Source organism: Rhinatrema bivittatum, chromosome 3, assembly GCF_901001135.1.
Source record: "Rhinatrema bivittatum chromosome 3, aRhiBiv1.1, whole genome shotgun sequence".
NCBI lineage: Eukaryota > Metazoa > Chordata > Amphibia > Gymnophiona > Rhinatrematidae > Rhinatrema > Rhinatrema bivittatum.
The window spans coordinates 423547304-423571540 of record NC_042617.1 but is presented as its reverse complement, the minus strand read 5'-3'; the positions used below and the strand labels follow the sequence as shown (position 1 = coordinate 423571540).

The window sequence follows — 24237 nt, the reverse complement described above, 5'->3', positions numbered from 1 at the left end:
CTATCCTTAAGATAGCCAGTTATTTGGGGTGATATATCTTCACACTGTTTGTTATATTAATATAGATTTATTTATCTCTCCTCATTTTCTTATTCCCACCCTTTATTTAGTAGATCATTTTAGAGAGAGAGTTTTGTTTAGTCACATTATGTATGTAAGATGTATACTGATTTGAATTTGTATAAATTTAACAATTCAATAAATAAAAAGTTAAAAAAAAAAGATAGTCAGCTATATTCAATTGTGTAGCTGCACCACTGAATATCCAGACAAAGTTAGCCAGATACGTTTATCCAACTAAGGGCAGGATTCACCATTCCTCACGGAATGATTAATCCCATGAAAAAGGGGGTGGGGGGGGGGCAGGCCTGCAATTTCACAGCAGTGTGGCTGGCTGCAGCCTTTCACACAAATAGCGTCACCGTAAAAAGTGGTGCTATTCACTGCACTACTGTCTGTGAGAATGTTCTTCACATTATCGCCAGCAGAGGTGCCTCGGCCGTCTCCTCCCCTCCCATTCATTTTCATCCTATTGCACATAAAAAGGTCCTTTTCGCGTGTGATAGGGATATATTGCATGCCTAACATAACCTTCCCACCCCTTCCCCTAACCTTTCCCACCCCTAGCCCTACTCTAAACCCCCGTGACTCTTGTCTTACCTTTTGCGCATGCCAGCAGCCTGCCGACACTTGATCCTCCAAGACAGCGGTAATGGCTGCTGTGTCGGAGGCCTCTGGCTCCACCCCCAGACTACCCCACCATGCCCATGCCCCACCCCGGACCACCCCTTTTGTAAAGCCCCGGGACTTACACGTGTCCCAGGGCTTTATGCGCGTCGCTGGGCTTTTTTAAAATAGGCCCTGCGCGCGTAACCCTTTTAAAATCCACCCCATATTGTGTAGCATTGTGAACGTAGTGATAAAAAATTGAAAAAATAGAATAACTTAAGTCACATTGGAAGCTATGTTGCCATCAAAATTGGAGTGCGACTAAATCTTTGCCCAATACAGATTGCTGTTTGTGATTGAAAAATGGGCCTGTGACAGGCTTGATGTAAAAATCACCATCAAGGTGCTCCTTTTGTGCCTGTTGTTCCTTTATCATTGGACATTGCTCCTGAACTTATATGATCACTGCTAAGTGTTTTATCTATCCTTCAGCATTGTTATCCATCTGGTGGCATTTTGAAGAAAGTACATTTGATTTTTCTTCTTGATGATTTTATATATGTGGTAGATAACTGACTACCTTAAGTGAAAATTAGTTTTTAAATTGCAAAAAAAGCAAAGCAAATCAATTTGTACACAGTATAATTGGCTCAAAGGGGACCCAGTGATTATCTCATATTGATTCAAGTTTGGCCTATGGTCTTGTGCCTCAATGTTCAATCTTTATGAGAGTTCTATAATTGTTTGCAGTGTTTTAATCTGGTCTGGCATTAACTTGTTGCATATTATTGTATCCATTTACCACTATAATTTATTGCTTTCTTCTTTTCAATGCCATAATCATGTAAATTTGTTTAGTAGTCTTACAATATTGGTGTAAGACATAATATTTTATTTTATAAAACATCAACAAAAACATTGATTGCTTTAATCAAACTTGCAAAGCTAGGACATAAACCTTACAAAGAGATAGCAGAAACACTAGAGAACATTTAATATGCCATGCTGATTCACCCTTTGGGTGTGTAAATCCCTTTTTGGTGGAAAATACACCTGTGATGATATACGATAAGATAGGCTTTAGGGGACATTCAAGCTTACAAATTAATGTAACAACATTGTATTGCTCTAACAACATAAGTCATATTTCATTGCTAGATCAATGCACTGTTGCTACATTACTATTTAAGTATGAAATTCCCATATAGCCTATTGTTTTCTGCTATGCACAGACTATTGACATTCTCTTTATCATCTCGTAAAACATAATTCATTAACTGCTTTAATGTATAAGATATACAATTGTATGGCTGTCTTCATGCAAAATGTTACTGTAAACTATGGACAGTGAATCATTCTAGAAAATAACATATCAATCTAATTTATACAGATGAGATATTTTGGAAGATATCCTCTTTTTAGGCTTTGAGACATGTTTGCCCATGTAACACACTAACAACAACTCCAGGACCTATTTATACATCAGACGTCTGCTAAAAGTTTCAGTGGAATAAATATAGCAAAAAAAAAAGATAAATACCTGTAAAGTGTATCCTGGTTCACATTGAAAGGATACTACGTCATTCACCATATACCTGTCTCCGATTTTAATACCATTGCTAGGCATGAAAGGTTCCGGACAGGCAGCAAGACCTACAGCTGGAAAGAAAAATGGCAAGGAAAATGGTGAAAATGTGAAAAAAATAACTATTTTATTTCTTTAAAGTTTTTGTATACCGACATTCGTTAAGAAAACATCACATCGGTTTCCATACAACGTGAAAATAGCCAACAGGGCTTTACAGTGTAACTGATAATAGAACTATGGGGAGGGGAGGGGAGGAGGGGGGGAGAGGGAAGAGGGGAGGGTAACCAGGGTCTTTTGCTAGAGCAGGGGTCAGGAACCTTTTTGGCTGAGAGAGCCATAAACGCCACATATTTTAAAATGTAATTCCATGAGAGCCATACAATATGTTTAAAACTAAATACAAGTAAATGTGTGCATTTTATGTAAGATCACACTTTTAAAGTACAATAAGTCTCTGAAAATATTACACCAGGCCTTAAGACACCAATACATCTCCTATTAGGAAAACGGACCAAGTCAGGCTGCTATAGAGTCCTACACAGAAACTACACGCCAGCAGAAAACCTCACCTGAATCACGTGCTGTCCCTCACCTAACATAGAATAAAGAGACCAAAACACATAACAAGAAGCATGCAGACAAAAACTGAATTGGAAACTGCAACAAGCCAGAGTCTCTGTATGCAGTGTAACAAAGGAAAAAAGAAACATTTTATTTATTTATTTATTTATTTAGTAACTTTTATATACCGACGAACGTTGGGAACATCTCGTCGGTTTACATATAACAGAACTGAGCAACAGGCTTTACAATTTTTGCGTAATTAGATAATTAAATAAGGAACATTCAGAGCATACAAATAACAGATTAGATTATATCTGTTATTTCATCACACATCACACATCACACATCACACATCACACATCACACATCCTTATAAAACAAATCAAGAAATATAAAATCATCAGCAGTAAAACTGTACTAACAAAAAGAACATATTTCGAAACAGCTGATGAGTGGAATATCCAATAATTAAAAACTCATATAAAACATTTCCAGATACCAACAAAATATTTCAAAATAGCAGACACAAAGATCCAGTAATGAAAAATAATAAGGATACAAAAATTTTTTTGCTCTGCATACCTGGGAACGTTTGATATCCAGGTGTCCTGAGATTGTTCTGAATTAGCAGGAGGTGGGGGTGGTTTGCTTGGAACTTTCTCCTCTCTCAGTCACATACCAGCGCTCTCTCTCACACTGGCTCTCAATGACACACCTATACACACATGCTCTCAGTCACTCACATATACAAATGTTTTTTCTCTCTCACTTATATAGGCTCTTAATTACACATTTACACACATGCTGTCTATCTTTTCATGCTTACACACACACAGGCTTTCAATCACATAAATACATGCTGTCTTTTTCTCTCACACACAGACTCTCATTCACATGCTTACAAACATGTCCTCTCTTTCTCTCATTTACACACAGGCTCTCAATCACATACTCACATGCTCCCTCACCTAAATCAGCTCTCAATCACACACATACACACATGGTCTCTCTCTCTCATTTAAACACAGGCTCTCAATCACATACTCACATGCTCCCTCACCTAAATCAGCTCTCAATCACACACATACACACATGGTCTCTCTCTCTCATTTAAACACAGGCTCTCAATCACATACTCACATGCTCCCTCACCTAAATCAGCTCTCAATCACACAGACACACATGGTCTCTCTCTCTCATTTAAACACAGGCTCTCAATCACATACTCACATGCTCCATCACCTAAACCAGCTGTCAATCAGACACAGACACACATGATCTCTCTCTTACTTATACACACAGGCTCTTAATCATACATACACATGATCTCTCTCACACACAAAGGATCTCAATCATACACACATACTCTTTCAAAAAAACAGGTTTTCAATTACAAACTTACACATACAGGTTCCCAATGGTAAACTTACATTCATGCTCTCTCTCTCACAGGCAGGATCTCAATCACAGACATACTCTCTTTCACATATACAGGCTCTCAATCATTCACATACATGCAATCTCTCACTCACACACACAGGATCTCAAACACACATGCTTGCTCGCTCATTCATTCACTCTCTCTCTCCCCCTCCCCCCCCCCCCCCCCGGGAACTCGCGGCAGCAGCAGCCACCTCCCAACGCTAACCTCCTTCATTTTCAGCCCTCGCGGAGGCGAAGGCGGAGTCCCATCGGCCACGGTTGAAGATTTTCATTTTCCTCCGAGCCGCGCTGCAGTCTTCTTCCCGTCGGACACTAGCGTGCCTGCGCGGGTCTTCCCGCGCAGGCACCCGATGCTCTCCACTTCCTCTTCCGGGCCGCGGGAAGAAGAGAGCACCGGCGTGCTCTCTTCTTCCCGCGGCCCGGAAGTGGAGAGCATCGGGTGCCTGCGCGGGAAGACCCGCGCAGGCACCCGATGACTCCAGCGCTGGCACCCGGCTGACACCCGATGACTCCCGCGCAGGCACCCGGATGACTCCAGTCGGCGTGCTCTCTTCTCCTCCCCCCCGCGGCCCGGAAGAGGAAGTGGTGAGCATCGGGTGCCTGCGCGGAAGAAGAGACCACGCTAGTGTGGTTTCTTCTTCCCGCGCAGGCACCCGATGCTCTCCACTTCCTCTTCCGGGCTGCGGGGGGGGGGGGGGAGAAGAGAGCACGCCGGTGCCGCTGACTCCAGCTGTCCTGCCGCGTTCCGCCCGGGCTGACAGCATTTTAAGCCCGGGCGGCGGAGGACCGGGGAGCAGCTGGGTCAGCGGGGAACCGCGAAGTATGGCGACACTTGTCTGTGAGCCAGATGCAGCCCTCAAAAGAGCCATATCTGGCTCGCGAGCCATGGGTTCCCGACCCCTGTGCTAGAGCAACCCAGTGAATTCTAATAGAGTGAATTCTTATTATGTTCCTTTGGAAAATGGTTCTAGGTAAGAGGAAAGATGAGGTTCTAGGTGAGATTTTTATAAATTATATATGGAATACATATTGAAGTCTTTTAAGCCTAGATTCATCATTCCACTATAAATATAAATATAGAGGAATGATGAGCTACGGCCAGAATAAGAGGCAGGGAGGTGATAGTGTGCATCTGGCTGCATTGCGGTGGTGAGTTTTTGCCCACGGCAGTTGCGGCCGCTCCTCACACTATTGCCCCCATAGCGCCACTGAAAAAGGTGGTGTTATTTCCGGTGCAACTGATGTCGATAATGTGTAAAACATTATCGCCCACAGCGGTAATAGTATAACATTATTTTTCCTGCCCAAACCTTGCCCTAATCATGCCCCTTTCCCTCATTTATATGTTAAAATCGCAATAATGGCACATCGCATTTTAATGAATGACCCCCATTAGTTAGAAAAAATAAAAGCACAGATTGATAAATACAAAATTATAGTATGTATTCCATATTAGAGATGTGGTTCGGACTTTGTTATTGGCCTGCTGTCAGAAATTTCATTTTCCCACAGTTCGGGCCAATTTTATTTCGGCTGCCCCCCCCCCCCCAAAAAAAAAAAAAACAAAAAAAAAACGAAGCATGAAACACACCCCAACCCTTCAAATTGAATTACAATAAGGGGTAGTAAAAAAAAAAAACAAACCCACACCAACCCTTCAAATTTAATTAATTGCAACCCCCTCCACCTTCCTGACCCCCAAAAAACTTGCCAAAATTGCCTGGCGGTCCAGCGGGGGTCCCGGGAGTGATCTCCAGCTCTCAGTCCATTGGCTGCCAGTAATCAAAATGGCACCAATGGCCCTTTGCCCTTACCGTGTGACAAGGGCTATTGGTGCCATTGGCTGGCCTCTGTCACATGGTAGGAGCAATAGATGGCTGGTGCCATCTTAAAAAATGGTGCAGGCCATCCATTGCTCCTACCAAGTAACAGAGGCCAACCTATGGCGCTGATAGCCCCTGTCACATGGTAAGGGCAAAAGGCCATCGGCGCCATTTTGATTAGTGGCAGCCGACAGCCAGAGAGGGGGAGATCGCTCCTGGGACACCCGCTAGACAACCAGGGAATTTTGACAAGTTTTGGGGGGTTTGCAATTAATTAAATTTGAAGGGTTGGGGTAGGTTTAGGGTTTGTTTTTTTTAATGTGCCCTTTCTCCCCCCCAAAACTGATAAGAAAAACACACAAAATTTTGTGGGTTTTCTTATCGTTTCATCACCCCCCGAAATGCGACAAATTTGGAAATATTGTCTCTATTTCCTATTTCGTCACAAACGAATGCACATCCCTGTTCCATATATGTTATGACAGTCTCATACTCTCATATCTACTCATTCTAAAACACATATGGGTAGATTTTAAAGAAGCAAGCACGTGTGCATCCATGTGTGTGTGCTACCTGGTGTGTACACATGGATGTGCCAATTTTATAACATGTGTGCGCCAGCACACACATGTTATAAAATCATTGGGCCGCGTACACGTGCGTGCAGCACACGCAAGGGGGAAAACAGTAATGCAAACTGCGCAGTGATGCATCTTGATCTTCCCTATTTCCCTCCCAGCCCACTCCAATAAAGAAGCGGACTGGGAAGGAAATTCCCTACCCCCTACCCTAACCTCCCTTCCCCTTCCCCTTCCCCTCTCCTTCCCAACCCCTAAAACATGCCTTTTTTTTTGGTTCTTGTTTTTCAACTTACTTCAAGGCCCGATCTGAAGTAATTTGCACACATCGGCAGCTGGCCGGCATGTGAGGCTCAGAGACAGTGATCAATGCTGCTGTCCCAGCCCACCCCCTGCCCCCATCACCCAGAACCCACCCAGAACAAGCCCCCGGGCCCGTCCCTTGCAGGAAGGCTAGCGCATATGTTCGTACCGGCCTTTATGCACGTGGCCGGGCCTTTCAAAATAGGCTTCACGCGCGCACAGCCTATTTAAAATATACTTGATAAAGTAGTGTGGTAGTTATGTTAGTCTACTTCGATACATAGAAAAAAGGTAAACAAGTATAGTTGATACCTTTTATTTTATAGCTTAACGCATTTGTGATTAGCTTTCAAGAGCTATGCTCCCTTCATTGGATTAATCCATAATTAGCTTACCATGGGTAAAAATGTATTTTATCTGCAGAAATATGCTTTAATATAATTGCACATCCTATATGTGCTGAAAAATTAAGCATATAGGGCCTCTATGTGTGTATTTTTACCACAGTAGAGGGTGACATTCCTGGGGGTGAAGTTTGGGAGGGGTTTTCAATTCAAAAGTATACATATAGCATTTCTAAGAAAACTTACATGCACAAATTAGTATTAATAAACTTTTATAGCTTCTTTTTGATGGGAAAATATTCAAAGGGAAAGTACGCACATACTTTCACTTTGAAAAATAGTTTAAAGTGTGTAGGTAAAAAGTACCCGCAAACTTTGCATCAATGGAAACAATTTTAAAATTACCTCCTATTTGAAAAAGAAGCACAATAAAATCACATCGCCAGGAAGACGACAATGTGATTTTTGATGTCTGCCTTTGCACATGGGACATCAGTTTATAGATGTTATCTTTTTCCTTCTAAGATTAACCTACACACGTGAAACACCAGAGACAGTGGGAGTAAGTGAAGTAACCAATCAGCAGGAAGGGGTACTCTTTCACCATTTATTTGCCAAAATTGTTCTTCAGGAAGGACACCTTTTTTTGGTCGAACAGTTCCTTTCTTCTTTTTTATCAGCTCATTATAACCAGTGATACTAGTAGATTCTAGGGCTATAAATCTAGATTTGCAACTACCCAAGGATTCCCTCCATCTATTTTAATAGGTCTACCTTCTCCACTTCCTATTCTGCTCTCTGTAGCAAAAGTCCTGAGACTGGAATCTATGAACCAGGATTTTTCCAGAATGCTATACTATGGGCTCGAAATACAGCAATCAAGTGTTACCCTTAATGAAGATTATAACTCCCTCCCCTGCCAAAGAGTTGTGAATGCTGCCTTCACAACATCCCAGTCCCAGCAGAGAACTATCTAAAAATCAAATTAGAGATCCTTCAGATGGCAGTGCACGGTACTGCTTCTGAGCTATGAGACTGGCCCAGGATATATTTGTGAGATGTATTGGCCATTTCAATTCCAGCTGGGAGAATTATTTTTGATAGTTTAATTGAAGAAAAAAAGTTATTATGTATGCTATATTTTAAGTAAGACTAAAAATTATCACTAGTAGAGGCCTTGATAACTTGCTGGGCTGAGGTAGCTTCAGAAGGGAGCTTTGTGAACCACATAGTAGTGAATTAGATAATAGAGATGTGCATTCGTTTTTGCCAAATTGGAACATTTCAGCAAAATTGTCCAATTTGGCATGTTTCAGGGAGCCTAAAAAAAATCAGGATTTTTCCGTTTTTTCGCGAAAATTTGTTTTTCAGATTAGTGCGCAGTAACAGGAGTTAGTGCGCGCTAACTCCCCGTTAGGGTGTGCTAACTCCCATTAGTGTGCACTAACAAAAACTAACAAAAAGTAACAAAATCTAATGGTTTTTGTTAGTGCGCACTAATGGGGAGTTGTGCGCACTAATGGGAGTTAACATGCACTAACTCAATTTTTCGCGAAAAAAAAAAGACCCAAACCACAAAAAAACGACATTTCCCGCAGCGGCCGAAAAATGAAGAATAACATGAACACAAAAAACGATTCACATCTCTAAAGGAGATACATAGAAAGCAGGGAATTGTTTGCAGAGACATAGCCCGATGAAAAATAAATAGATAATAGAACTGTCAAAAAGGTTGTGAATATAACAATAGAAAGATGGTTGCTAGACTTAGATAAAGCCTTAGGGCATTGCTATTGATTAATTAATTATAATTAATACATTAATAACCTCTGTGTCAAATCAGAAATAGCCATTTATAGAAAGTCTTGTGTTACACTGTGATCTGTACCATTAAAAGTGTGAACACACTGGCAAACAACACACTACTGTTTAATACTTCTATAGTGCTACTTGACGTATTCAGCGCTGTACAAACCATATAAGAGATAGTCTCTTCTCTGTAGAGCTTACAAAGTAATCAAGACAAACATACAGGGTAAAAGAGACTTAGAAAATTTAATTTAAGGCAATTGTTAAAAATTAATGAGGCTATAAGTGAAATAATCAGGTGTTTAAGATTTAAAAGCAATCTAAAGAAGGTGTTGCAGAGGTGGATCCTTGGCCCGAGGTGGAGTTGAATATACCCGTGGAGAAATCCCCATGGGCACCCACCGTTGGGAGGCAGAGCAGATCGAGAAGTGAAGCCGACTGGAGCTTCGCCAATACCAGCTCTTGTTCCCTGCAGGTTGAGCCCTTGGGTACCAGGGTGGGCTGGTCTTAGGTGGGCCTCCGTGTGGTTGATCCCAAAGAGGATGTTCAGGACAGGGAACCAGGAAGCAGGAGAGGCACAGGGTCCATAGGAGCTGAGTTTAAGACAGGGCCTGGATCCATAAGCCCGGACAGGCTAAGGCAGGCTAGAGAACAGAAACAAGTTAAGTCTGGGCTTATAAGAAGGCAGATGCCTAAGAGAGGCCAAGTCCAAGTAATCAGCTGGAGGCAAAGTCAGATTCAAGCTGGAGTCAGGACAGGCAGCTGGAGACAAAGTTGAGTACAGGCTGAAGTCAGTGCAGTCAACTGGAGACGAGATCAAGGTATGAGCACAGGTCAGAGCCAGGAATCCGTGCAAAGATTGGTCAAGAGTGAGCAAGGGTCAAAGCCAGGAATCTGTCCAAAAGTGTAGTCAGGAGAAGCAAGGGTCAAAGCCAGGAATCCGTCCAAGGTAATCAGGAACAGGTAACAGGTACTGGAACTCAGGAACTGGCAACAGGAACGCAGGACTGGAACAAACGAGCACAGGAGCAGGAACAGGAACGAAGGAGTAGCAACTAAGCACATGACAAATGTGGAGACCTGTTGCCAAGGCAAAGACCAAGTGGCGGGGCCTGCCTTAAATAGCAGGGCCCAGGGATGTCATCATCCGGGGCCGCGGGAAGGTTTCCCACTGCGGCCCCTTTAAAGTCGGGAAAGGCGCGTGCATGCCTAAGGCAAATGACTGAGATTACGTGGTGGCAGCGTCTCCTCTAGGCGCACATGGGGAGACCCGACTGGAACTGGAGGAGGCCACGGAGCAGCCAGAGAACCTGGGGAAGTAGTAGAAATGTGAGTGTGTAGGCGGCTGCCTATCGCTGCTAAAGAGGAAGGGCCAGGTCCAAGACCTGAGGCCCGGGGGAGAGTAGGGCCAGTTGCGGGCCTACTGCAGCTGGGACACGCAACAGAAAGTAGATATTTAGATGAGATTTAAATAAGACAAAAGAGGGAGGATAATGCAACAACTCAGGAAGTCTATCCCATGCAAATCGTGCAGCCATGGGGAAAGCATGGAGTTGGGAATTGGCATAGATAGGATTGGCTTACCTGAGGATTGGAGAACACAAGGAAAGGTGTAGAGATGAAGAAGAGAAGAGAAGTAGTGAAGACCTGCAGCATGAAGGCTCTTATAGGTGAGTATATGAGGATCCTGAACTATATGCAGGAATGGATAGGGAACTAATGTAGTGATTTGAGGAGTTATAAGAGTGTAGCAACTTTGACGAAAGATGTTACAGAACTGAATTTTGGATGGATTGTAGAAGAAAGATGACTTACTGTATGACCAGTGAAGACTCTGAGAAGGAGGTTGCAATAGTCAAAGATGGAGGTGATGAGAGAGTGAATACATGATCTGGTAATGTGTTTTGAAAGGAATGGTCAGTTTTTGGTGATGTTATAGAGAAAGAAATGCAAAATTTTATCAATGTTTTGCATAGGCATAGAGAAGGAGAAAGAGGAGTCAAAGATGTCTCCAATTTTATAGGCTAAGGGAACTAGAAGAATCACAGTGTGTTATTCATAGAAATAGAGAAAGGAATAAGAGGGGAAATGGACTTGGGGGAAAAGATAAGGAGCTCTGTCTTGACCATATTGAGCATAAGGTAACCTGAACAGGTCATTAGAAACTTTGACAATGGCTTTTTCTGTGGAATATAGAAGGCAAAAAACAGATGGGAGTGGTTCAAGAATGGCTTGAGATGAAGGAAAGTAAAGACAGTGTTGGCGAACAGCACATTCAAGTAGTTTGGAAACAAAATGGTGGAGAGAAATGGGATGATAGTTGGCAGAAAAGGTAGGGTTCAGTGAGGGCTTTTTATGGAATGGTGTAATCACATCAACAGAACAGCTGCAGTGGAAAGTGATTGATTGAAGATATAATAGATGGAAGATATGACTACATTGGAGATAGAGCTGAGAAATTGGGTGGGAATGGGGTCAGAGGAATAAGTGGTGAGTTTGAAGGAGGAGAAGAGAAGATTGGCACTTTCCTCCACTGTGTCTTTAGAAAAAGAGTTGAGAGTGGTGGTGACCAGGTGAAGGGAAGAGGAAAGAAATGGGGGAGAGAGAGGTAGAAATGACCTGGTTGAGAACTCAAGAATACATTTGTCAATCTTTTCATAGAAGTAAACAGCCATAGTATAGACAAAGAGTTATGGTGGGGAGGGGGAGGCAAAGAGAAGGGAAATAAATATGACAAAGAGATGGCAAGAGTTGGATGCAAGAAAGTTTGTCAGATGGACATAATAGTTTTGCTTGTCAAATGCAATAGAAGACTGGAAGAAGGTCAGCATGAATTTGAAATATATGAAGTCGGCATGTTCATGGAATTTTAGCCAGAGACCTTCTGCAGAGTGGGCACAGGAATACAAGAAGAAAATTATATGGGTGTACTTTGGCTGGAGTTTTGTGCTCCTTTAGGACAGGTAAGGGAAGGGGCAAGAGTGTCTAAACTAGAGGAGGATACAGTGTGGTAAGAAGAAACTACTTTAGAGGTAAGGGGGAGGGGACAACCCTGGGCCATCTTCAACCACCAAGGTCTAATGTTTTGATAAGGAGGGGTTTGAGGGCACTGGTGGGGGTCTGTTCCTGGTGGGATCTTTGGTTGGGTTGGAGGGGGGGCTTCAACAAATGAGATGGTTTAGCAGAAGGAGTGAGGCATGATCATGTGATTTAAAACCATTTTTTTTTACAAATTTTTGACTCTGTGCCACCTTGATAGGTGGCAGAGAAAGGGCTGCATAGACCCCTGGGGATATTTTTGACACTTTCAGGGGGATTTTTCAGGCAGTGTAGTCCTTTAAAATGATGGCAGCTCCATGCAAAGCAGGCTGCCATTGCATCTTTTTGTGGCTTCTGCTGTGTTCTTTTTTTATCACAGAGTTTTCCCGTGATAAAAATTCACGTGGCAATATGTCCACAATATTATAGCAGGGAGAGGCATAACATCATAGGACACATCTCCATAATATTTATCCCCCCTCTGCCATAAAATATTGTGGCTTGATAAATCTTCCTTAAGATGGAATACAAGTGCAGTGCAATTTCAGATGTCAAAGACCACATAGTGATATCTTTTTATGATGTAGTTTAAATAAACAGAATTGTTATCAGTAAGCCTAATTGTGCTGCCATACATCAAAATGGCACTTGCGAAGTTAGGAAGCGCAAACTTAACAGCAGCACAAGAGTTCACTACCTCCTGGCATGACAACTACAGTTCCAAGCATGCTTTTTCTTACAGTAACCCAGACCCTTTCTTATTTTCCTTTCTCCCTATAGAGTTTCTTACACATTTATCCACTCACTGGTAGGCTAACTTTTCCAGCTTCCTATAGTGTTCATATCTTTATGGAACCCTGATTCTGTCACAATTATGCATGACTTCAGATAATTCAAACAGTGTACAAGACATGGTGAGGAACAGAGATATGAAAGGAATAGATAAGAATTAAGTCCTACATAGAAGGCATTGAGAAGAAACTATAAAGGATGTTAGAAATGCAGCATTATTCTGAATAAAATTTGAATTTCCCTTTTTACCTCTGATCCATGGGTCTCTGATATTGGTGAGCCTTTGTGGCATGGATGTGGTTGAAGGGGGTGATAATCTATTTGATTGATGGGTGCATGATCATATTATTTGTGACCTGAAGACCGATGATCTTTGCTATCACTGTGGTTTGTTGTCTGGCCAAAGACCAGGGTAAGCATTGTGATGCTTCCTTCTGAACATCAGTCTGGTCTTCAAAGCCTTTTTTAAGCTCCCTAATTCATTTGGTTTGAATGTAGAACTCTTCTTGGAGCTTTGTGGCTTTCAAAGATTGTCATCTAGGCACGGCTGGCCCAACAATACAGGGTAATCATAGAGAAGGGTATAGTCAGATTGTGAGCTTCTAAAAGGGTGGGTAGATTTCTCCCCGAGTCAGTCCTTCCATGCTCCATTCTCTCCTCAACCATATCCTCTCACAAGACCCTTACTGAGACAGAAGACACATGTCATATGCATGACCTAATATATCTGTCTTGTTCTGTTCTGCAGATCTCATATTTCCTTTTCCTTCCTATCCTGGGGTCCAGTAGTTCTCTCTTCAGCATTGGCAATTAACCTTATGGACTGGGTTTACCATGATCTAACTTTAAAGAAAGGAAGTGAAGCCATGGGTAAAGAGGTCTTCACATGCTTCATTCAATGCCTGTGCTTAATTGTTTGTAGCATTCATACACTATTTAGTGACCAGTATTGAGACACACTGAGACGCTATACTTTAAGGGCTAACATGCATGGTTAAAACATATAGATGATATGGTGGCATTTTTTCACTTTGTATATACTAAAATTCAGTGCACAACCTATTAAGTAATATTTTAGAGTGCATATTAAAAGGTAAATTTTTAAAGCAATATGCTTGGTAAAACTGGGAGATGCACATGCATGTATGGCTTAAGCATGCCCGGTCAATTTTATAAACCTGCCACATACACACTCAAGTACCAATGTGTGAATATCTCATATCAGGGAAAAAAGGGGTGGAATGTAGGTGAGGCATGGGGGTTCCGGCTCAGGGCCAAGAGAAATGTGCGAATGTGTCCATGCAGGTCCATTTCAGTGCTTGGTACTTCTGCTACTGATGAGATGTAAAGTTTGAATAAAACTATTTCTAGCTATATATCTGCCTGAGAGGTGTGGTTCAACTGGGGGGAGTGCAGGTTAAAGAAGCAGGGGGTCTTGAAGACACAGCTATAGACTGGGCAAATTAGTGGATGAACTGATTAAATTGGTCATTTCACCCAGTTTCAAACTGTGCCTTTTGGTGCAAATGGATACATAACTAATTTTCAAAGGAAAGGTATGCATGCACTTTTCAATTGAAAATTGCCAGGGTGTAAAGTGTGCACAGACACTTGCATCTGCTTTATATGTGGGTAACATTTTTGCTTTGAAAAAAACATGTTCATTTGAAAATGCACTCTACATGTGTTATTTCTTGATCCCATCCAAAACTGGCTTCCTGAAATTTCTCCCCTAAAAACAATTAAATATGAGTGAAGAAAGGCAACACTCATACTTTTAACTGTATTTAGGGAAGGCAATCTTTGAAAGATTGTCTTTTGCAAGTATGCACATATTTACATGTGAAAAACATTTTGAAAATTGCCATCCACATGTATTGGTCCCTTAGTGTTCACTATTAGGATAATGTTATAACAGCTTATGTAGGGTTGGTCCACACATAGAAAATACATGCATGTAGAGATTTACACATGTAGAGATTTACATGCTTAAGTCCACTTTGAAAATCAGCAGATGTACACGGAACCCAGCACAGCATTTATTCCTGCTTGGGAAAGGGAATAAATGTGTACACATAAATTTATACAAACAATTCTGAAAATCAATAGTATTCATGTAAATAGCTATTCTGCCTCAACACAGCTCCCCAATATATCTCTTTCAAGAATGTGCAGAATCAATTCCACACATACTTTTTTTTTATTGTCATTTATTTATACTTTTTTCAAACAATTAACTGAGAACATTGCATACACAATTTTTCTACATCTTGACATCAATGTATCTTTTGGTGGCCTCCTCCCACACCCGCCCACCCAAGAACCTATACAATATGAATGTGAATACAAATATATTGGGGATGGCTCCCTCTGTTGTCAGTACAAGTTCCAAAATTTCCAACAAAAAATTTTGTCTGAGTCATGGAGATAAGGAGAAATGCCTTGAGACAATTCAGCAGGGGTTCGCACCTTGTCCTCAACAAAACAGAACCTAGCATGTAGCAAGAAGCATGCTCCGGGCCGTGGCACTCAAAGATATAATGTAAGGATTCCAGATATTAAGGTAGTTTTCGTATTTCTGAGTTGACAAAGATTTTTTGGCAGATATATGTTCGAACTTGGCCAGTTGATTGAATTTCAGGCGCCATAAGGTATAGGGTGGTTTCTCATCAGGGATTCACTTGTTCAAAATTGTCTGTTTTTCTAGTAAGTAAGCTTTTGCCAGGAGTAAATGATGAGAAGATGAGCTCCGTGTGGTAGTTTCTGGTATGCAGTTGAATAGACAAAATTCCGATGACATTGGAAGTTTTGTCCAGTAAACCTCCCAAATATCTGAAGATTTGGATCCAGAAATGTTGAGTCACTGTACACATCCAGAAACAATGAAAAAGAGTAGCCTTGGAAGCACTGCATTTTCAACACTCATCATTTGAAGTTATCCTGATTTGAAGGGCTCTTGTAGGGGAAATATATAAACACTGTAGAAATTTGAATTGTATTTCCCTAAGTTGAACATTTTCAGTAATGTTGGCCAGGGTCTTGAAACAACATAACATACTATTCAGTGAGAGCTGAAAATTCAAGTTGGCATTCCATTGGTTCACCTGAGTTAAGATTAAGTCCGTTTATCCAGTCGCCGTAATTTTTGCATCATGGAGGCACAGACTTGCTGTTTTTGAAAAGAAAAATCTTAAATAACGGAGACCCCTTGGAAAGTGAGAAGGGCTTTGGAAGACCGTGATCTACGAAGTGACTTACTTGAAGATATGCATGAAAGAGGCGATGTGGCAATGAGTGCATTTGTCCAGAATCCTCAGAGAATAGTTGATAAATCATAGCCAACCCTTATTGTGCCCATTCTCCCATCCTGATTGGAAGGATGGGTGACCAATAAAGGAGAGAAATGGAGATGTCCTCCAAGAAAATGAAGTTTGGCACATAGTTGTCTCCAGGCCTTGCAGCAATCTTCCAAAAAGGGAAAGGTGGTTAAGTTGCTTGGTGTCTCTGTCAGGCAATATGAAGCAGATTACTTAGCAAATAATGTTTACATCATTCTTGTAGCAGCTCTGTTGGGGAGAAAATCTCAGTTACGGCCAACCAATCATTGACATGTCTCAGGATACAAGCAATGTTATACATATGTAGGTTGGGGCACACAAGCCCCCCTCCATGCAAGGGTTTCATTAGTTTAGATATACTTAGACATGCTCTTTTATTGTGCCACAGGAAACATCCAAGAGCTTTATTCAAAATCATAGCGTGTTTTTCTTGACCCATAATGGTAAAATTTGAAGCACACAGAGCCATTTTGGGAGTGCCACCATTTTAAATAATTTAATCCTGCCTGATAATGTAATCAAAGGGAACTCCATTCCTTTAATTTTTGTTTAGTTTTTGTGAGGGGAGGGAGAATATTAGAGTAGTAAAGGTTCCTAATATCTGTTTGTATTTTAACCCCAAGATACTTCATCTCAGACTGCACCCATCTCAGTGGGAATGAGTCTGGCCAGGTGGTCTGTAGTAAACCTGTTACATCCAGAGCTTCAGATTTGTCCCAGTTTATCTTTAAACAAGAGAATTCACCAAATTTTGCTTGCAAATCTAGCACTGCTGGGAGGGAAATTACCGGGTCTTGCAGAAAGACTAACATGTCATCTGCAAAAGCAGCCACCTTGAAGAAGGCTAGTCCTAATTGTAGCCCTTTAATAATTGGGTTTTTGTCAATGGCATGCAGCAATGGGTCCAATGACAGTATGTATAACAGAGGAGATAGAGGACAGCCTTGTCTTACCCCCATTTGGAGTTCAAAAGAAGACGACATAAGACCATTGGCAAAATAATAGAGCTGGGGTGTTGGTAAAGTAAAGATATTTGATGTAATATGTCCCCCTCAAATCCAAATTTCCATAAAACTGATAAAAGATACTCCCATGATACCCGATCAAATGCTTTCTCTGCATCAAACCCCACTGCTAGAGCTAGGATCCCAGATGTTCTGCAGTGTGACATGGCTAACCATAACCATAAAATATGCTTACCAGCTGTTTTCCCTTTCACAAAACCCATCTGGCTTTTAGAAATCAAGACGGGTAGAAATCAAGAACTGCATTCAGTCTGGGGCTAAGATTTTCACATAGAGTTTTAAATCAAAATTCAGTAATGAAATGGGTCTGTAGGATGCAGGGGATAAAGGGTCTTTGCCACTTTTGTGTAGGACAGCAATAAATGCTGTTTTGGCCTCCTTAGAAAAACCAGTGGAGGATGCCCCATTAAAAAAGACTCTCAACACCTCCCCTAATTCTGTCTTAAGGAGTTTGTAGAAGTCTGTATTCAGGCCATCAGGTCCAGGAGCTTTGTGGAGAGGGCTGGATTCTATACCTTCCCATATCTCTCAGATTGAAAGGGGTCTGTTCAACCCTGGAAGTTGTGCTGGTGACAGTTTAGGCAGCTGAAGATTTTGAAAAAAAAATTCTTCAGTTTTGGAGGTGGAAGGCGGAGATTCATTCATAATTTTCCATAGAATTCTCATAGGATTTTGCAAATGAGTGGGTGGTTGTTTGTCTCACTCCTTTTTGGTCTTTGAGTGCTTCTATAAAGGAATTACCTCTTTGTGCTCTTACAAGGTTTGCAAGCAACTTGCCTGCTTTGTTGCTAACTTTGTATAGTTTGTGAGATAGAAAAAGCATACTCTGCTTAGCTCCCTGGTGCAAATGGCAATTTAATGTATAAAGCAAGTCGCAATATTGCTGCTTATTATCATTGGTTGGGCAATTAATTAATTTTACCTTTCCTTTCTGTAATGCTTTCCCGAGTTCAATTATTCGGCTGTTCATCATCTTGTGTTGACGAATTAAGTAGGATGTGATCTCTCCCCTCATGGTCGCTTTCTCTGCCTCCCAAAAGAGAGATGGATTGTCCATATGCTGGGAATTATGTGTCTCATATTCTTTCCATTTATCTTTTGTTTGGAAGGCCTTATCTTGTGATAGGTGAGATGGAAAACACCACCAAGGTTAGTCCCCTCCAGGTCCCCCTATTCTTGCTTCCACCCACACCATTGAGTGATCAGAGAATTCATAAGGGCCGATCTCCACATTTACTACTCTAGAAAAGCAGGCCAGTGATATTAATATGTAATCAATGCGGGACATTGATAAGTGGGCTCTGGCTATGTGGGTATAATCACGAAGCTCTGGATGCAGAATCCATCAGGGATCTACAAGCTGAAGCTGTTGGCATAAATAAATATGCCTTGGTATATCTTCAACCCAGGTGTGGCTGTCTGAGATGATCTATCTAATTTGGGATCAGCAACACAATTAAAATCCCCTGCCATGATCAAATGCCCCCAAGTGTGGAGAAGCAGTATAGATACTAAATTAGTAAAGAAATTGTGATTGTAAATATTGGGTGTGTACACATTACAAAAAGTAAGATCTTTACCAAATAATTTCCCCAATAAAATGATATATTTTCCATCGCCATCAGATATTGACTGGACATGCTTGAACGCTACTTGCTTCCCAATAGGTATAGCCACCATGCTGCAACTTTCTAACTCCTCTAGGCCCAGGGATACCATTAGCCAGCCTTCCAGTACCTTTCTCAGCTCTCAATCGAATAGGGATTCAGGAAATCCAACAAATCTAAGGTTGTTTCTTCTAGATCAATTTTCCAGATCATCTATCTTAGATTCTAACTGGTTTAATTGTTTTGAGAATTTGTCCTGAGTTTGTAGTAATGATTGCGTTTCCATTTCAACATCTGTAAGCGTCTGTTGTGTATCTTCCACCTGATGCTTTATTTCCTGTAATGTTTCATTACCTGTTGTTATTTGCTGTGAAAACTCCAAGAAATGCTGATCCAGCGATTGTACTACCTCTTTGGTAACCTCTTCTACAAACCCGGCGTTAGCGGGATTATGGTGCGAGCTAGGGGGTCCATCAGCCATCTTGAGATCTGCTTGCCGTCCTGTTGGTTTTTTCTTCCGTTGCAGTTTTGCAGATATCTCTGGTCTGTTTTTCACAAAAAAATGGTCAATGCATTGCTGTGCTGCACCTAGCTCTGGTCTGACTGCCACGGTGCTTGATGAATCCCTGTGGTATGTCTGATTTCGGAGCGGGAACCGGGAAGCAGGGTCTGTGTGTGTCTTACCCGCTCATTGGATCACCATGTCTTCTCTTCCACACATACTTTTATACACACAGGCCCCAGGACAATTTTCAAAAAGCCCATTTAAATGCATATAGCTGGATTTTATGCATGTAAATACTTTTGAAACTCAGATTCTATAACCTTAGAAGATAATTTTCCAAAGTACGTGGTGGCATATACAATCATATGCAGCTGTGAGCAAATCTATGCAAATGTTTTATAACCCATGTGTATAATATAGGTGCATTTTAAGAAATACATGTATCTCTACCCCATAACATATGCATGTATGTAGACTTATGCTCAAATACATGCAACACATTAAAATCATATATATATATATATATATATATATATCAATGTACTTAACAAGCGTACTTTTTCTAACTATTTTAAAAATATAAGTTGATATATTTTGGGGCGGATTTTAAGAGCCCTGCTCGCGTAAATCCGCCCGGATTTACGTGAGCATGGCCCTTCGCGCCGGTGCACCTATGTTCAATAGGCCTACTGGCGCGCGCAGAGCCCCGGGACTCGCGTAAGTCCCGGGCTTTTCCGAGGGGGGCGTGTTGGGGGCGTGTCGGGGGCGGGGGCCGAGCGGCGCGCCGTTTTCAGGGCGGGATGCAGTGTTTCGGGGGCGGGCCCGGGGGCGTGGTTTCGGCCTGGGGCGGTCCGGGGGCGTGACCGCGCCCTCCGGAACCGCCCCCGGGTTGCGTCTAGGCGCGCCAGCGGCCCGCTGGCGCGCGGGGATTTACTTCTCCCTCTGGGAGGCGTAAATCCCCCAAAAAAGGTAGGGGGGGTTTAGACAGGGCCGGCGGAGTGGGTTAGGTAGAGGAAGGGAGGGAAAGGTGAGGGGAGGGCGTTAGCGAATTCCCTCCGAGGCCGCTCCGATTTCGGAGCGGCCTCGGAGGGAACGGAGGCAGGCTGCGCGGCTCGGCGCGCGCCGGCTACACGAAATCGGTAGCCTTGCACGCGACGATGCAGGATTTTAGCGGCTACGCGCGTATCTACTAAAATCCCGCGTACTTTTGTTGGCGCCTGGAGCGCCAACAAAAGTACGCCAACGCGCCGTTTTTGAAAATCTACCCCTTTATGTGCATAAGTCCCAATTTATGTGTGTAAGTTGACCATTTGTAAAGCATGCATGTGTAAATGAAATTAACAGTTAACCAATTAGTTCATCAGGTTGCCTAGTTGCTTTCCAGGTCATTGAGACCTTCCTGGTTCTTCAGCGTAAGTTCTCCCAGTTCATCCAGAACTCCCACCCAATACTACACTTTACAAACATTTAATATCACTTTTGTCAGATAATTATCAGGTACAAAAACATGCATATAAGTTGGAAAATGTACAGGTGTAAATGTGTTTCAAAATATCAACTTATGTGCGTAAGCACTGGCCCTCCCCTGGAATGCCCCTAGACTGCACCGTTTTTATGCATGCATATGTGCGTGCGAAAGTTAAAATATGTGCATATTTTGGACATTTATAAAATACAGAATAACTGAGTATCCAATTATGCTAATTTTTACATGCATAACATTTTGAAAATGTGCCCCTTAATGTGGTCCCAAAAGTGCCTTGCATAGATGGTAAGTGTTGGTGTCCTCTTTCTACACCTTTGCCATGCTTGTACACTACAGTAGCATATAATAGCTCTACAAGTAGTATTCCAGCACAGAGTACCCATGTTTATTTTATGGGTCACTGAATATAACACCCAGACATTTGTGCTTCTGAAACCAATGATTTATTAGTATATAAATTACTTGTCTTTTATAGTGGCCTGGGTGCACTGCTATTTATTTTCCCTCATTGAACCTCATTTGTCTTTTTTTTTTTTTTTTTTTGAGCTGTCTGTATCATTTTATAACTCTGGAGTATCCTGTATTTCCATCAAAGGACAATTTATTATCATCGATAAAGACTGACATTCTTCTTTGTGTATAGATCTATAAATCAATTAAAAATAATACACCAAAAACATCAATTTTTGATGCCCTGCTATTTTTACAGTTCTAAATAATTGTTCCATATAACACTGATCGCAAATAACAAACTACTAAAGAAATGGGTGCCAAAGTTCATGAATTAATGTCAGCACTCATCAATAACATATAGCAGAGAATAGTTTTGAAAGGCAGTATGCAGAGGACTGAGGGTGAAGGGTTCTGCCCCCAGAAATCAGAGAGCATCAGGAGTCCAATTTTTTAGGTGCCTTCAGAATTTGGTGTGCTTGGTACATGCCTATGTTGCCTATGCATAAATCCAGCCCTGGCAGTACCACATGAAACGGCACAAAAGGTTCACTTAGTAAAGTGCTGGAAGGCGCTGTCAAGGCTCTTAGAAGCCCTTTGTGTGAAAAGATGTCCATACCAAGTAGACTGGAGCCAGAAAATGATTCTTAAAACAAAATTGATGATATATCACCAATATATAAAATTGTATTTAATCAATTGTGCAAGCACACCAGAAATCTACCGTAGCACTGATGGTCATTTAGTCTTGGCTAGTCAACCTCACAGCTTCAAGAAGTAAATGAATTAACAGTCATTGTCGAGAACTCATATCATCTACAGCAATGGTATTCACTTCTAGTCTTCGAGGTCTGCATATGGGTCATGTTTTCAGGATACCCCTAATGAATATGCATGAGATAATTTTGCATACAACTGGGGTAGTGTGCATGCCATTCTCTCATGCATATTCATTAGGATATCCTGAAAATCTGATCTGTTTGTGAATACCACTGCCTGAAGTGCTACTCCCCGAGACATGGAAAGAGGCATGCTTATAGCTTAACGCCATTCCTGCCACTGTGCTTAAAAATATAAAATACAGCAATTTTAAATCATATTGTGATGTGTAGTTCCATTTGAGGATAAATATTTTTAGAAATATTCATATACAGATGATCATATGCAAACAAATTCATCATACAGTGCATCAGTTTCCTGATTCATATGCACTAATAATTTGGTAAATATTAAACAGTCCTCAGACTTACAAGAAAAAAATAGAAAGTTGAACGTATGTTTTTAAACACATATAAAAACTAAAAACATTTATAAGCAAGTTGTTTACAGGATTCATCATAATGCAAATACCACAATGTGACACCACATTTATTTTTCATAAATTATATAAAAATATGGAACAGTATTATACAGTCTGAATTTTCTCAAATTAAATTCAACCAATTATATAGTCCATGATGAAATAGGAAGAAACACCATTTACATGCTAAGCAGAAATTACACCAACATATTACTCATCAGGGAAAAAAATTACTAACTGAATTACTATAAAAAAAATCACAAATAGACTTTGGCTGTGTAGATTGTCTAGAGAGCAGAGATAAAATCAACTCACAGTTATAGGCAAAGCAGGTGAGAGAGGGGTTGGTCTTCTGGATATTATGAAGAATAGGTCACAAATAGGGTGGGAAACTGACCCTCCCTCCTGCAAACCAACAGAGCAGATCCAGATTGGGGGTTCAGTGCTCACTCACCTTCTCCCCCTCCAAAGGTAAGTAGAAACAATTGTCTGGTCCCCCTAGGTGACCACCCTCCCTCACCCCACCTGACCATTCAAAGTTGTCTGGCATCTCTTGATGGGGCTGGAGGTCCCCTCACACCTAACCTTGCCCAAGTAATGTGGCTGAAACAAGATCTAGGGATCTGACCCAGGCCACATGACTGAGGTCCGATCCCCGGACCTTGCCCAGTTACATGGTTGGGACAAGGCTGGGTGCAAGAGACCCCAGACTATTTTGAAAGGTACTGGGGATGTGGGAAGAGGGTCATCTATGGGAGTGGGGGGCTCTGGACCAGCCAATTTTTTTCTTATCTTTGGAGGAGGGGAAGGAGAAGGGGAGGGTGGGCATTGAATCCCTAATGCGATCTGGCCTTAGGTTGCAGGATGGGGGTTTGGAGTGGGAGGGCACTGAACTCCCAATGCTGTTCTTTACCTTTGGGAGGGGGCAATGAGGGGCCATTGCCATACAGGTTCATTATTCTAATTTTTTACTTCTGGAGAGTCAGGGCTACCTCGAGTGGCGGCCCCGGGTTGAGCCGTGGATCACCTCTGACACCCCGCTCAACTTTCCCATTTTGCCACAAGGACTTTTTTTTTGGCCAGTGGCCTTTTACAGTCATGGCAGTCCCTTTAGGGCCACTCTCAGTGTTCTTTTGTCCCGTGGTGTTTGGCCATGAGCCAAAAAATGTGCCACATAGCGAAATGTTTTTTCAGGGGATGGGTCCTACTATCATGGCAACACACCAGCATGATAGTGGGACCCCCTCCTGCAAAAATACCTCACGGCTTAGTGGTTCTAGGCCTTAAGGCCTCATTTATTTAGGTGTAGCAAAGAAGAGGAATTAATATAAAAATGTGATGGAAGAAAAAGCCCATATTGCCCATTTACCAAACTATTTTGTTTTATTTATTTATTTTAAAAAATTATACCCTACACTTCTAGAAATATGTTCAAGGACCTAGCTACTTTAAGTGGCAGGCCTCATTGGTAATAGTTAGAACACGGCATGCTGTATTTCTAAGTGAGAGGTCTCATTGGTAATGTTTGGAACATGGCATGCTATAGCTGCTGTAACTGACAGGCCTCAATGGTA

At 41.8% G+C, this 24237-nt stretch overlaps 1 protein-coding gene across 1 annotated transcript in view; it reads right to left on the bottom strand.

The window, feature by feature from the left end:
• CSMD1 (CUB and Sushi multiple domains 1) overlaps positions 1–24237 on the bottom strand; it is a 4035193-nt gene that overhangs the window by 783336 nt on the left and 3227620 nt on the right. The window contains 1 exon segment of the mRNA XM_029596871.1: positions 2210–2328. Coding sequence (XP_029452731.1) covers positions 2210–2328 — 119 coding nt within the window.